The sequence below is a fragment of the Malus sylvestris genome, chromosome 1 (genome assembly GCF_916048215.2).
Source record: "Malus sylvestris chromosome 1, drMalSylv7.2, whole genome shotgun sequence".
Lineage (NCBI taxonomy): Eukaryota > Viridiplantae > Streptophyta > Magnoliopsida > Rosales > Rosaceae > Malus > Malus sylvestris.
In genome coordinates, this window is record NC_062260.1 from 28252659 (window position 1) to 28265818 (window position 13160).

At 40.2% G+C, this 13160-nt stretch overlaps 3 protein-coding genes and 1 pseudogene across 4 annotated transcripts in view; all 4 read right to left on the reverse strand.

Moving 5' to 3' along the window:
* The window catches only part of LOC126617172 (acidic endochitinase-like), a 20572-nt gene extending 17412 nt beyond the window's left edge, over positions 1-3160 (reverse strand). The window contains exon 1 of one of the 2 annotated variants that reach the window (XM_050285218.1): positions 2717-3160. In XM_050285218.1, coding sequence (XP_050141175.1) covers positions 2717-3110 — 394 coding nt within the window. In that variant the 5' untranslated portion in view covers positions 3111-3160. The remainder of the gene's footprint in view (positions 1-2716) is intronic. The other variant, XM_050285214.1, reaches the window with a different exon arrangement.
* The window catches only part of LOC126617191 (acidic endochitinase SE2-like), a 20080-nt gene extending 7286 nt beyond the window's left edge, over positions 1-12794 (reverse strand). The window contains exon 1 of the mRNA XM_050285228.1: positions 11781-12794. Coding sequence (XP_050141185.1) covers positions 11855-12751 — 897 coding nt within the window. The 5' untranslated portion in view covers positions 12752-12794 and the 3' untranslated portion in view covers positions 11781-11854. The remainder of the gene's footprint in view (positions 1-11780) is intronic.
* LOC126617048 (uncharacterized) overlaps positions 1-13160 on the reverse strand; it is a 33595-nt gene that overhangs the window by 14892 nt on the left and 5543 nt on the right. The window lies entirely within an intron of this gene.
* LOC126617235 (uncharacterized) lies at positions 4875-11268 on the reverse strand (annotated as a pseudogene).

Below are 13160 nucleotides of genomic sequence, written 5' to 3' on the forward strand. Positions count from 1 at the left end.
AAATGTTTTAATCTCATGAAGGACCTGTTTGGACTGCATCTAAATTTGTTAAAAGCACTTTTAGAGAACAAAAGAGCTTTTGACATCAGTTGAAAAAATAAAAATATTTAAAGTACTTCTTCACGTGAAAAAAACACATGGTTTTTAATGAAAATTCCAACATGATTTGAATGAAAGTGCTTTCAAAAAGTATTATGAATAGATATGCTTTTTTATATGCTTCTATGAAAAGTGCTTTTTGCAAACAATATCGGGCTCGTTTGTAATTACTTTTAAAATGGCTGAAAGTGTATTTTGCAAAAATGTTTTTAGAAACAATATTTAGTAAAATGCAAGTGAATCCTAAAAAAAATACTTCAATAATAGAACAACCAAAGGGGCGAAAACTGAAGACCTCATAGCAACCGAATCACAATTCGAGAACATACCCATTACCGAATCGCAAATTGCTGGTTCCCAAGTGTAGTCATGCACAAGCTCGTTTAGAACCAATATTTTCTCTAACGATTTCAATCATTTTAAAAACACTTTTAAACGAACCCAATGTTTTTAGGAGAAGCACAATGAGGAGCAAATGATTCCTAGGCGAGAAGAAAAACTAGACAGAATGTTAAATAGCACATTATGTACCAATTTTTCTTCAACAAATTGGAACTACTGAGAAGTTTGGAAACTAAAAAGTAAAGATTGATTCTAAGGATTCTAACCCTGATGATTGCTTATACAGTCGAACTACTTGAATAGACTGGACTACCGAAGATAAACTCATACATATACGAATTATTAAAAAGTGAAAGAGGCTCATCTCAGTTTTTTTTTTTTTTAGTTGAAAGAAAAAAAAGGTAAAACATGGAGAAGATCATGAACAGTAATGGGTTTTAGTATATATAAATATAATTTGTAACTGTATCTGTCCAAATATGCCGTGCAAGTTCTATTCATTAGCAGGTACTTTGATTGCCATGCAGTAAGAGCATACAACGGAGATTGGCTTTGTATCAAGGCGTATGTCCCATACACCTCTTTTATGGGTGATGCTGTCCACACACTTCTTTTAATTACCAGTCGTCATATAGAATGAATTCAAGAGGATCAAATGACTAAAATTAACAGAGAATATGTAAAAGATAAACCAGAGTGTATGGATAACACCACCCTATCTTATTAGGATAATAACATCCGATGTGTTTGATATAATCTTTTAGGGACTAACCAAAACATTGAGTTACAAAAGTCAAACACTTCCGATGATGGAAGAACTATATCCACTTCTATCGTCACAAAACTTGGACAATAACATCACACCACCATACTTTGACGACTTCTTTATCACCGGCAGAATTTCCGAATTCAACAAAGCAGCCGGAACATACCCACTCTTGGCCGCCTTAGGAGCCGCCAGCAACCCCAAAAACATCTTCCCTGTCTAATACAATGATGTCACTTGGCGTCTTAACAAGATGGGAGACTTTGGAGGGACTTTATTGAGTACTCTAGAGTACTCGGTACTCTCTTTTGTTTAAAAATGTAAAAATCTAAATCTAACGATTAAAACATCTAGAGTATCCATATATAGTACTGCTCAAAATTTTTTGAGACATTGAACGTGATCCCTCCAAGAAATTATTAAGTTATACAGTAGTACACTTCAGCCGTGATACTTTCATTCAAAGGCTAGCTTTATACTAATATGTGATACTTTCATTCCAAATTTGAGAGCCATTGGATAAGTATAAAGCTAACCTTTACAATATGAGCTAGTTAGCCTTCACACACACAGTGCCTGCCTATCATGTAACCATTGACAATGATACCCGACAATTTATTTGGAGAGAGGGTCCTCACTCATTTATTTGGACCTATAACTTCATTTCATAATAACTCCATCACATCACATTTTATGTACCATAGTTTATTCAATTTCAAAAATTAGTACACGCAATAACATGTTTTATCGTAAAATATACGAGGATTTTTTAGTGTATTAGAAATACGGGATGGTGCACCACATGTCATTATATAAGTGAAGAAAAATTTTATTTTTTTTAAATGTGCCTCCACTTATATAATGTATTGTAATACCCAAATTCCGAATAAGTAAAAGATCTCTCCAAAAAATACATATGCATGTTTTATTCAAAAGGTCAGGAATGATGCGTCATCATCCCTAACACACTTTATTATAGTAGTAGCATCAATTGAGGCAGAGAAGTTAATTAGATGCTGTCCTTAATGGATGCACTATAACCGTTGTCATAGAACCTGCTCCAAAGCATAACTCCTCCGTACTTGGGCGAATTCTTAATCGTTGGAAGAACTTGTGACTTGAGAGCGTCAGCAGGAATAAATCCGCCGCTCGGAGCGGCCTCAGGAGCTGCCGGTAACCCCATGAACACCTGGGTGGCCGGAACCGAGGCCCATTGGTTCCAACTGCTCAAAAGAGCGTCGGCATTACCGTCTGCATACTGGCATGGGGGGTTGTTGTAGAACTGAACCCAAACGTAGTCAAATAAACCGGTTTGGATAGCGGCGTCCAGGTGAGCATCCGGGATCGGACATTGTGGAGCTGCGGCTAAATAGACCGTTTTTGCCTGTGCGTTGTGTCCGTTGAGTGACCTGGCGAGCTCATCATAGAACTGCGCACCACCCGCCTCAATGTCGAAATCAACGCCGTCCAAAACCGCGTCTCCAAGCGGGCGCGAAGCTGACTGACCACCTAAGAAGTTGTTCCAGATGTAATCAGCAACTTGCCTTGCATCATCAGCTGAAGTGAGAGAGTAACTTCCGGCGCCCCCTCCAATCGAGAGGAGGACTTTTATATTTTTTGATTGGCAGGTTCTGATGTCGGCACTCAGCCCCGTGCAAGTACCACTAGGGGGGTCGCAGTGGCCGGCGAGGTTTAGGACAGGGGTTTGGTTGTTTCCGAAAGTAGTGAGGAAAGCTATGTTAACAAACTGGTAGTTGCCTGAGTTGCAAGCATCTGCTAGGGTTCCTTCGTTGCCGTTTTGGCCCCAATAGATCGCAATTCCGGCGGCTTGGGAGGATTTGCATGAAGAAATGAGGATCAAAAGGGACAGAGTTAGGGTTAGGGTTTGTGTTTTGGATGCCATTTTTGTATGTGTTTTTTTGGGTTGTTGCTCAAAGTGCTTGGGAGGGGACATGTACTTATAGGTGCAGGGGACTTACTGGTTAAGGTTTAGGGGAAGAAAAGTATGACACACGAGTTCTGCATGTAAGAAATGGGTGCCAGTCTTCTGCTTGTCAATCAAGTTAGCTAGGGCCTGTTTGGTCCAAGTTTCACATGAAACGTCGATTAAGTTAGGTCGGGTTGGAAATGCTTTCTTCAAAAACCACTTACACACGTAAGCTCTTCTTATATATTTTCATAATAATGCAAGTGCTTTTGAAAAAAACACTTGAAGTGTTTCACATGTGTTTTTTTCAGAAAGCACTTCAAATATTTTTTCTACCTAAAAATCCATTAAAGCTCCTTTACTTGTTTTAAAGACACTTCCAAAATAATATTTAAAGAAAAATTACTTCTAGAGAGAATTATAACATGCTAATTGAGAGATCCCGAAACTAGAAACTAGATGGTTATAGTGAAGCGTGACCTTAACTGCTTAATTAGGTGAAAAAAGCCATCAAATTTGACAAAAAGTCTGATGAAAGGTCATAGCTGTATGCATAATCCGTAGATGAGATAATCATGAAACAATACGTGGGGAATCAACACAGCCTTATCATCGTAAAAAAATTTCAATGTTCTAGAAACACGACCCGATATACAAAATGTTTTAACATCAATTGAACGTTTTGGAAATTTGTGGATAGAAACCAAATGGAATATGCTTGCTGCCTGCTATATACATCTTGGATTTTAGCTGAGGTGGCCATTGGCGAAGGACTGCGATCTAATCACGATGCTTTAATTTCGCAGTACGAAAACTTTTTCAGATAAAATTTAGAACATGTTTAGGGAGTGCTTTCAAATTATTGAAAGTGATTTTAGAAAGAAAAAAAATGTTTATACAACTAATTTTTAATAAAAATGCAAGTTAATCCTCCAAAAGTACTGAAACTAGTGCTTCTTTGATGAAATACTTCAAGTGCTTTTGGAGCTCAAAATATTTTCTTAAGTGGTTTCAGTTATTTAAAAACACTTTCTAAACGAGTTAATGACTTGTGTATGGAGCAAAATTTAGCAAGTAATAGCTCTCATGAATTGGATTGTGGTGATGTGAAAATGGGTTTGGGTAAGTTTAGTTTAGATCAGTCACCAGTGTATAAAATATCCATGGCATTGTCGATATTTTCATCAAAATATCCTTAAAATTTAGGGTCCATAAGGAAAAGAAGGGTGAAATATAAATTTCAACCTATATTGGCGAGATATAAGAAAACAATGAATATCGACAATATTTATTACCAATTAACTACAAAATGTTGCTAAAATCTATTGCAGATTTTGAACTTTAGAATTTTTTTTTATAAATTTTTTCTTTAATTACGACTAAATCTGAATGAGTTGATACTTGATATGCTTATCCCATTGTAAATTTCCATCAAAGACTTTCCAACTAAATGGATATTTTAAACAGTGGTTTAGACCCACATGTTTAATATCCAGTGCATGCAAATAGAATGTCAAATCTTTCAGAAAAACTTCAGTAGGGTTGCCACTTAAGGGCAACTAGCATATTAAAGAGACCAATGCAAGGTTGGATGAGACTAAAATACATAAAGTCTCGTGTTTTGATGAGATGTGGTCTACAAATGATATAGCATGTGCCCTACGAAAAACTAGATCGGATTACCTATTTGAAGCTTCTCTAGTATGAAAAATTCAAGAGGGATATGACGGGTCCGGAAAATAAAAAATCACACATTTTTATTAATAATTTTTTTGTTCGAATTCGGAAATGTATAGAACTGAACAAATGGAATAGTAGCTCAGTGATACCAACAATTTCATGTTGCAAATCACAAAACAAAAAAAAAAGGAACTGTTTTACACAAAATTAATGACAATTAGAGTTGAACAACAGAAGCTTGCACTTTAAATGGTTTTTTTCTGCTGCTTTTGGTATGTATATGCTTTTTCCATGTCTCGATGTAGTGCCAGTTCACTGGTCATCATCCTGGAACAATGCTTTCGAAACAGAGCCGCACGGCTGGCTACTGTATTCTCGGTAATCTTCATCGTCATCCCAGCTGCGTTGCGAGCATGAACGTTTGATTCCTGTCATTGGGGTCTCACATACTCTGTCATCACATGAACCTCTATGATCCTTCCTTTTAAACAGCTTTCGAAGCGGATTTGACTTTGGTTTCAATGGTTTCAGCTGTTTTGGGGCCCAAACTCTCTGCAGATCGGGCATCCATCTTGTGGATGAAGCGAATCTCCTGTTAAGAGTATAATCTCACACAGCAGCAATGCATCCCAACCTCCACCAGATTAGATTCTTTCACTTGGTTGTTATGCTTGGAATGTTTGTGATTAGTTATATACTTTATGCTGAGCTGACACATATATTGGGATAGGATATTTATGTATAAATACCATGTGTATTATTCAATTGAATTAATGAGAATTACAATTACATTTTTTACTCTCTCTCTACAACTCTCTTTCTCTCTCTTAAATGCATTTCCCTCTCTGAGTTCTTAACTTCAACATGGTATCATCACCATCGTCTAACCGACTTCGATCCGGCGCTTCCCTCTTCTAGCAATTTTCTTGTTGTTCTTGCATTTTCTGATCTTCCAAACAGATCGCTACTTCTTTGATCTCTTCTTTTTCCCTCTCAATTCAGCACCTCTTGATATGTCGGCGGCAGCAACCTCCTCGAATTCTCCCTATCCACCTCCTGCAAACCCTAATTCCCCAGCAAATCTTCCTCAGAGTGCCGTCTCCAATCCTCCGATCATGACGATTGGCACGATTTCCATTGCAAATGTAGCTGGAATGGTTCCGACGAAACTCAATCGTCAGAACTACATCACTTGGCGAAGTCTCTTCATTCCTGTGCTGAAGCGCTTCAAGCTTCTTGGACTCGTCAATGGCGAGGATCTGTGTCCTCCTCCATTTGTTCGCGATCCCTCTCGTACTTGTGTTCCTAATGCATCTTTTGAGACCTGGTGTGAGCGCGATCAGATCTTGATGATCTGGATCAACTCTACTCTCTCTGAAGATCTTCTTCCCTTAACGATTGGCATGGAAGACTCTCGCTCTCTGTGGCAATCTCTTGAGCGGCGTTTCTCAGGCGCTTCCCGCACACATGTTCACAGTCTTCGTTCGAAGATTCAAACGATTCAGAAAGGTGACTCTTCAATGACCGACTTTCTTAATTCGATCAAAGAAATCTCTGATAAACTTGCTGCTGCTGGTGAACCATTGTCTGAGTCTGATCTTGTTACATACATTTTATCTGGCCTTCCTGATGAGTATGAGTCCTTTGTTGACTCTATTGAGACTCGAAATGAATCTGTGATTGCTGATGAGCTGCATGGCCTTCTATTGAGCAAAGAAATCTCACTCCAAAAACGCAAAACTAGAGCTTCTTCCTCCTCGACTGCACCATTTCATGCCTATGCTGCTCAATCTTCTACTCTTGTTGGCAATTTCAACAGAGGCAACTCTCGTGGTCGTTTTCATAATCGCAATCGGTATACTCATAATCGAAATTTTAGGGGAAACAAACCTCACAACTGGCATACCAATAACTCAGGTGGCATTCTTGGTGCTGGTCCTTCTCGCCAGCCTTCTGGTCCATCTTCTTCCTCTGGTCACTCAGTTCAGTGTCAGTTATGCCTTCAATATGGTCATTGGGCTCCTATGTGTAATCGTCTCTCTCAGTTTGCTCAATCTCCATCTCCTACTGCAATGTCTGCCATGACTTCTTCTGCATCTCCTAGCTATTGGCTCACTGATAGTGGCGTTTCTCATCATGTCACCCCTGATCCCTCTGCACTCAACTCTGCCATTCCCTACTCTGGCAATGATCAGCTATTTGTTGGTGACGGCAAAGGTCTGTGTATTTCTCATACTGGTTATGCCCTCATTCGCACCAAACATGCTACTTTTCGTTTAAATGATGTTCTGTTAGTTCCTCAGGCTTCCCGTAACTTGTTATTTGTTTACAAGTTTGTATATGATAACTGGTGTTCTCTGACCTTTGATCCGTTCGGATTCTATGTCAAGGATCTAAGCACTGGGAATATGCTTTTCCAAGGCCCCAGTGAAGGAGGTTTGTACCCTTTCTACTGGAATGCTTCAAATGGTGTCTCTGGAATTGCAATCTCACCAACTGCTCTGATGATTGCTAAGGCTGATATACATACTTGGCATCGTCGGCTTGGCCATCCTTCTGGTGGGACTTTACATTCTATTGTGCATAAGAATCATCTCCCTGTAATTGGTTCTGTTAATAATCTGTCAGTATGTACTGCTTGTCAACTAGGGAAGTCTTCTAGGCTATCATTTTCCACTTTACCTTGTACTTCCTCTCGGCCACTTCAATTGCTACACACAGATGTATGGGGTCCCTCTCCCACATCTTCATGTACTGGCTACAGGTTCTATCTAATAATAGTGGATGATTTTACCAAATATAGTTGGCTCTATCCTTTACTTTTCAAGTCTGATGTCTTCTCCACTCTCAAGACCTTTATTTTAAAACTTCAGATTCTCCATGACATATCCTTCCCTTTGTTACAGACCCCTGTCATCAACTGTGATAACAAAAGTGCCATTGCTCTTGCATTCAATCCAATTTTTCATGCTCGAACTAAGCATGTTGAAATTGACTATCACTATATTCGAGAGAAGGTTTTACTTGGTCATATTGGTGTTCAACATGTTGCTTCCCTTCTCCAAATCGCAGACATTTTTACCAAGCCTCTAACTGCTGATCGATTTGCTGCACTTACTTACAAGCTTTCAGTTCGATCACCTTCCTTCAGCTTGAGGGGGTGTGTTAAGAGTATAATCTCACACAGCAGCAATGCATCCCAACCTCCACCAGATTAGATTCTTTCACTTGGTTGTTATGCTTGGAATGTTTGTGATTAGTTATATACTTTATGCTGAGCTGGCACATATATTGGGATAGGATATTTATGTATAAACACCATGTGTATTATTCAATTGAATTAATGAGAATTACAATTACATTTTTTACTCTCTCTCTACAACTCTCTTTCTCTCTCTTAAACGCATTTCCCTCTCTGAGTTCTTAACTTCAACATCTCCGAGCCCTCTCTCTCCTCTCTTGAGCTTCAAGTAACTTGCGAGCATGGTCGTCCTTTTGTTTGATCTCTTCGGCGCTTGGTATTCCAATATCAGTTTTCAGCGGACGAAGAGACTCACCTTCTGCTGATAATGAGTCCCAGATTATATAACTTTCATCCACTTCGACACTCTTTGGTTTTTCTTTACAGGATTGATTGCTATCCTCACTGTTGAGTAAACTATTAGGGAGTTCTTCCTCATCGGCAAACAGTAGCAAATCCATTTTTGTATAGATTTTGTGAACCACATCTTCAAGTGTCTCACAGTACCTGAAAATGTCCAAATTCAAAGATTAATCTATCTGCTTAATTTTCCATCTCAAACAAAAATTGATCACCTGCACTTGTACTTCAGGAAACTAATTGCAGAAATGAATTATTTAAGCTCCATCATTTCAAGGATCATACCGTAGGCTAATATGCTATTGCAGAAGTTGTATAAACATATTCCTCACTCGTTCAGAAAAACATGGTTACAATGTGCGTATAACTGGCCTATATCCTGTAAATCTACACTAATAAGGAAACACACTTAACTCATCTAAGATTATAAAGATTATCACTTTCCTTTTTTAGCATTATTGCAAGGGTAAGTAGGAGAGCATTGGATGGGTAGTAATATCCCACAGGAAAGTGGAAACAGTGGCACCGGAAATGTGTATTTGATGAGACATAAACGGTAGACTGAATGAGTGTCGAGAAAGCCATAATGCCTCAGTAAAACATCCATTATATAAAGTAAAGAATAATACAAAAGGCAGGGGTTTTCAACTCTGGTACAGATTTATTACCTGCTTTTTATGATCTTTTCAACATAATCATCTACACTCCAGTCACCAAAGAAGCCCTCCAGATGACATCGAATTTTCTCCAAAAACGAGCAAATCTGTTTTACAAACTTCTGTTTCATAGATTCTGCAATACTTGCACCAACCTCTGATTGTAGTATCTCCATCCGGAAAAATATCTGAATTCATATCTAATAATAGGTGAAGGAATAGTGTAAATGTAATTGGAGACAAATTTTCATATTGGTAGAGTTATAACTGGATTAATGCATAATACAGAAGACAGTTAAGTTATAAATGAGAAAGGATACTCTCGAACTATTTTTCCAGAAGTCAGTCCTTCAGATTCTGAATCGGATGCTTTAACAGACGGGCCGGAGGTTTTCTGCCTTGCAGTGATATCCTTGGGATCTCTCAGTAGAAGTTTTAACACCTCAGCAGAAACCAAATCATCAGTAGCACCAGATTTTACAAGGGAAGTTTGACCCTCTGAAAGGGCTTCTGTTTCCTGTTTTTTATTTAACCAATATATGGATGAATTCACAAGCCGATATGCCAATGCCCCCAAGTCTACTGCTTCATATTCAAGCCCCTGTTGTATCTTGTTGGATAGACTACTGAAAAAAGCTTCCGACGTTTCTGATCTAAATTCCAAAGCAGCTTCATCTTGTATGCCAGAAGCCACAGTCAATGAATTTTCTCCAATGGAAGGAGATGAAGAAATTGGCTGTTCACTTTCATGGTGCAAGTTATCCAACCTATTGCCCATCCCTTTTCTATTGAGCTGGTCTGCCTGGGATTCTTTCTCCACTATTAGACCACGATCGCTAGACTTCTTAATCTGTTTCATCCAGCATTTCAGAAATTGTATCTTTTTTGAGTTATAACATTCCCTGGCAAAGTAAACCTCTTCCAAACCTATCTCTGAGTGTTCAAATGCTGCCTTGCAGAAGGCACTCCATGTGAGATCTTGTAGCAACTGTGAATTTCTTTTGTTATTTCTCTTCCTTCCCTCCTTCCCTGCAGAATGCTTATTGGATGGCCCAGTTTGGTCCAGATCAGCATTCGGCTCGCAAATCCCATTCTTCATATTTCGACTTAATTGGCCTGCTTTTGCTCCACCAATATCATGCACTTTTGTCTGAGGGTGAAATCCTTCATCCACAATAAACAGCAGAGCCGAAGAAACTGTGAAAGGTTTGAGAATTCCGGTAGACGATACACCACTGTCACTTGAAAGAGACACTAATGCTCCATGACCATTCCTATATAAGAAACTCAAGAGAATCTGCCAAATGGGTGCTGATTTTCTCTTGGCATTCTCACCCAAGTCCACTGCTACCACTTCAAGAACCTTATCTGCATAATAATTGCCAGAACTTTCTTTTCCATCTTCACCAGGTTTTCCCAAAACATCACAGACAAGGAGAGGATCAGATCAAGTGCCCCTTAAATTTCAGAAACTCATTGTACTTTTGCAAAGCCTTAACCTGGAACTTTGTCACACCTTTGACAAAATGCCCCCAGAACAATTCCTTCAGTTTACCACCTTTTGTTTGTGAATTCATGATTTCTAGGGAAAAGAAAGCATCATCAGCTGCATTTCTAGGCAACATCTTCAAATCAACCAATTGAAGATCACAAACCTTGCATTCCAAAGGCTTCCCACTTACATCTAAGATCTCGAGACTCAACTGCGCATTGACTTTCTTATGACTATCATCACAACCGAAAAACTTGGATGAAATCCCTATCTCGGGATAAATCAAACCAAAGGAAACAAGAGCAGAGCCAAGAATAATCCAACCAGTCGAGCAAAATCCCCATCCCAAACTCCTAACCCCACTCTCGAAAAACCCAAATCTCGTCTTATCCTCATCGTTCCCAACCTTACCCTCACCACATTCTAATTCATACCTGACATCAACCCAGCTACACTGAATATCTCTACTCACAAATGCATCATTCACATTCTCAAAGAAACCCCTAAATCTCTCGGAAAACGCTTTCACATTTTCCAAAGACTCGTCACCCACACCCACATTCGGGAATTCTGTCAAACAGTTTGCAGACACACAGACGGGCGAAAACAGAACTACCAAATTAGACCTCACAGCAACCGAATCACTATTCGAGAACATACCCATCATTGGATCGCAGATCACGGGGTCCCAGGCGTAGTCGTGCACGAGCTGGCGCAAGGAGGCGGCGAAATGCGGGGAGGGAATTGAGGGTGTGGGAGAGGGAATTGAAAGTGGGGCCGGGGAGGTGGAAAGAGAGTGAGAGAGAAGTGGGGAGCTTGGAGGAGGAGAGCAGCGGAGAGAGGGAGGAGAAGAAGGGTCTGAAGGCGAAGAGAGAGGCGGAGAGAGGAAGGAAGGAGAGGATGGTTTTGACGGCGGCGAGGAGGGCGGTGAGAAATGGAGCTGGGTTTTGGAGATGGAGGAATGGGTTGAGGTCTAGGAGGAGGACGATGCGCACAGTGCCTGCCTATCATGTAAAACCATTGACAATGATACAAGACAGTTTATTTGGACCTATAAAACTATATTTATGTAAAACTATATTTTATTCAATTTCAAAAATTAGTACATGCAATGACATGTTTTATCGTAAAAAAAAAATGAGAAATTTTCAGTGTATCAAGAATACGGATTGGTAAAAAATCCCTCTGAAAATACATATGCATGTTTTATTCAAAAGGAAAGGAATGAGGCGCCATCATCCCTAACACACTTTATTACAAGTAGTATCATCCATTGAGGCAGAGAAGTTAATTAGATGCTGTCCTTAATGGATGCACTATAACCGTTGTCATAGAACCTGTTCCAAAGCATAACTCCTCCGTACTTGGCCGAATTCTTAATTGTTGGAAGGACTTGTGACTTGAGAGCATCAGCAGGAATAAATCCGCTGCCCGCGGCATCAGTAGACGCCGGTATCCCCAAGAACACCTGGGTGGCCGAAACCGAGGCCCATCGGTTCCAACTGCTCAAAAGAGCGTCGGCATTACCGTCTGCATACTGGCATTGGGCTTGGGGGTTGTTGTAGAACTGAACCCAAACGTAGTCAAATAAACCGGTTTGGATGGCGCCGTCTAGGTGAGTATCCGGGAACGGGCATTGTGGAGCTGCGGCTAAATAGACCGTTTTTCCCTGTCCGTTGTGTCCGTTGAGCGACCTGGCGAGCTCGTCGTAGAACTGCGTACCACCCAACTCAATGTCGAAATCAACGCCGTCCAAAACCGCGTCCCCAAGCGGGCGCGAAGCGGACTGACCACCTAGGAAGTTGTTCCAGATGTAATCAGCAACTTGCCTTGCCTCATCAGCTGAAGTGAGAGAGTAAGTTGCGGTGGCCCCTCCAATCGAGAGGAGGACTTTTATGTTTTTTGATTGGCAGGTTCTGATGTCGGCACTCTGCCCCGTGCAAGTACCACTAGCGGGGTCGCAGTGGCCGGCGAGGTTTAGGACAGGGGCTTTGTTGTTTCCAAAAGTTGAGAGGAAAGCTATGTTAACAAACTGGTAGTTGCCCGAGTTGCAAGCTTCTGCTAGGGTTCCTTCGTTGACGTTTTGGCCCCAATACGTCGCGATTCCGGCGGCTTGGGAGGACTTGCATGAAGAAATGAGGATCAAGAGGGACAGAGTTAGGGCTAGGGTTTGTGTTTTGGATGCCATTTTTGTATGTGTTTTTTTGGGTTGTTGCTCAAAGTGCTTGGGAGGGGACATGTACTTATAGGTGCAGGAGACTTACTGGTTAAGGTTTGGGGGAAGAAAAGTATGACAGACGTGTTCTGCAGGTAAGAAATGGGTGCCGGTCTTCCGCTTGCAACCGCGTCAATCGAGTTAGCTGGGGCCTGTTTAGTCCAAGTCTTCCATAAAACGCCGATTAAGTTAGGTCGCTTTCTTAAAAAAACACTTACACACGTAAGTGCTTCTTATATTTTTCATAAGAGCAATTCCACCCCTGTGGACTTTGCGCCTGGTGTGTTTTTTTTTTAAGTTTATTTCGGATAAGATTTTTAACCCATTTAAAATAAAGAATAAAAAAATAAAATAGTTTTAATCTCGTCACGCCACGTGTCAT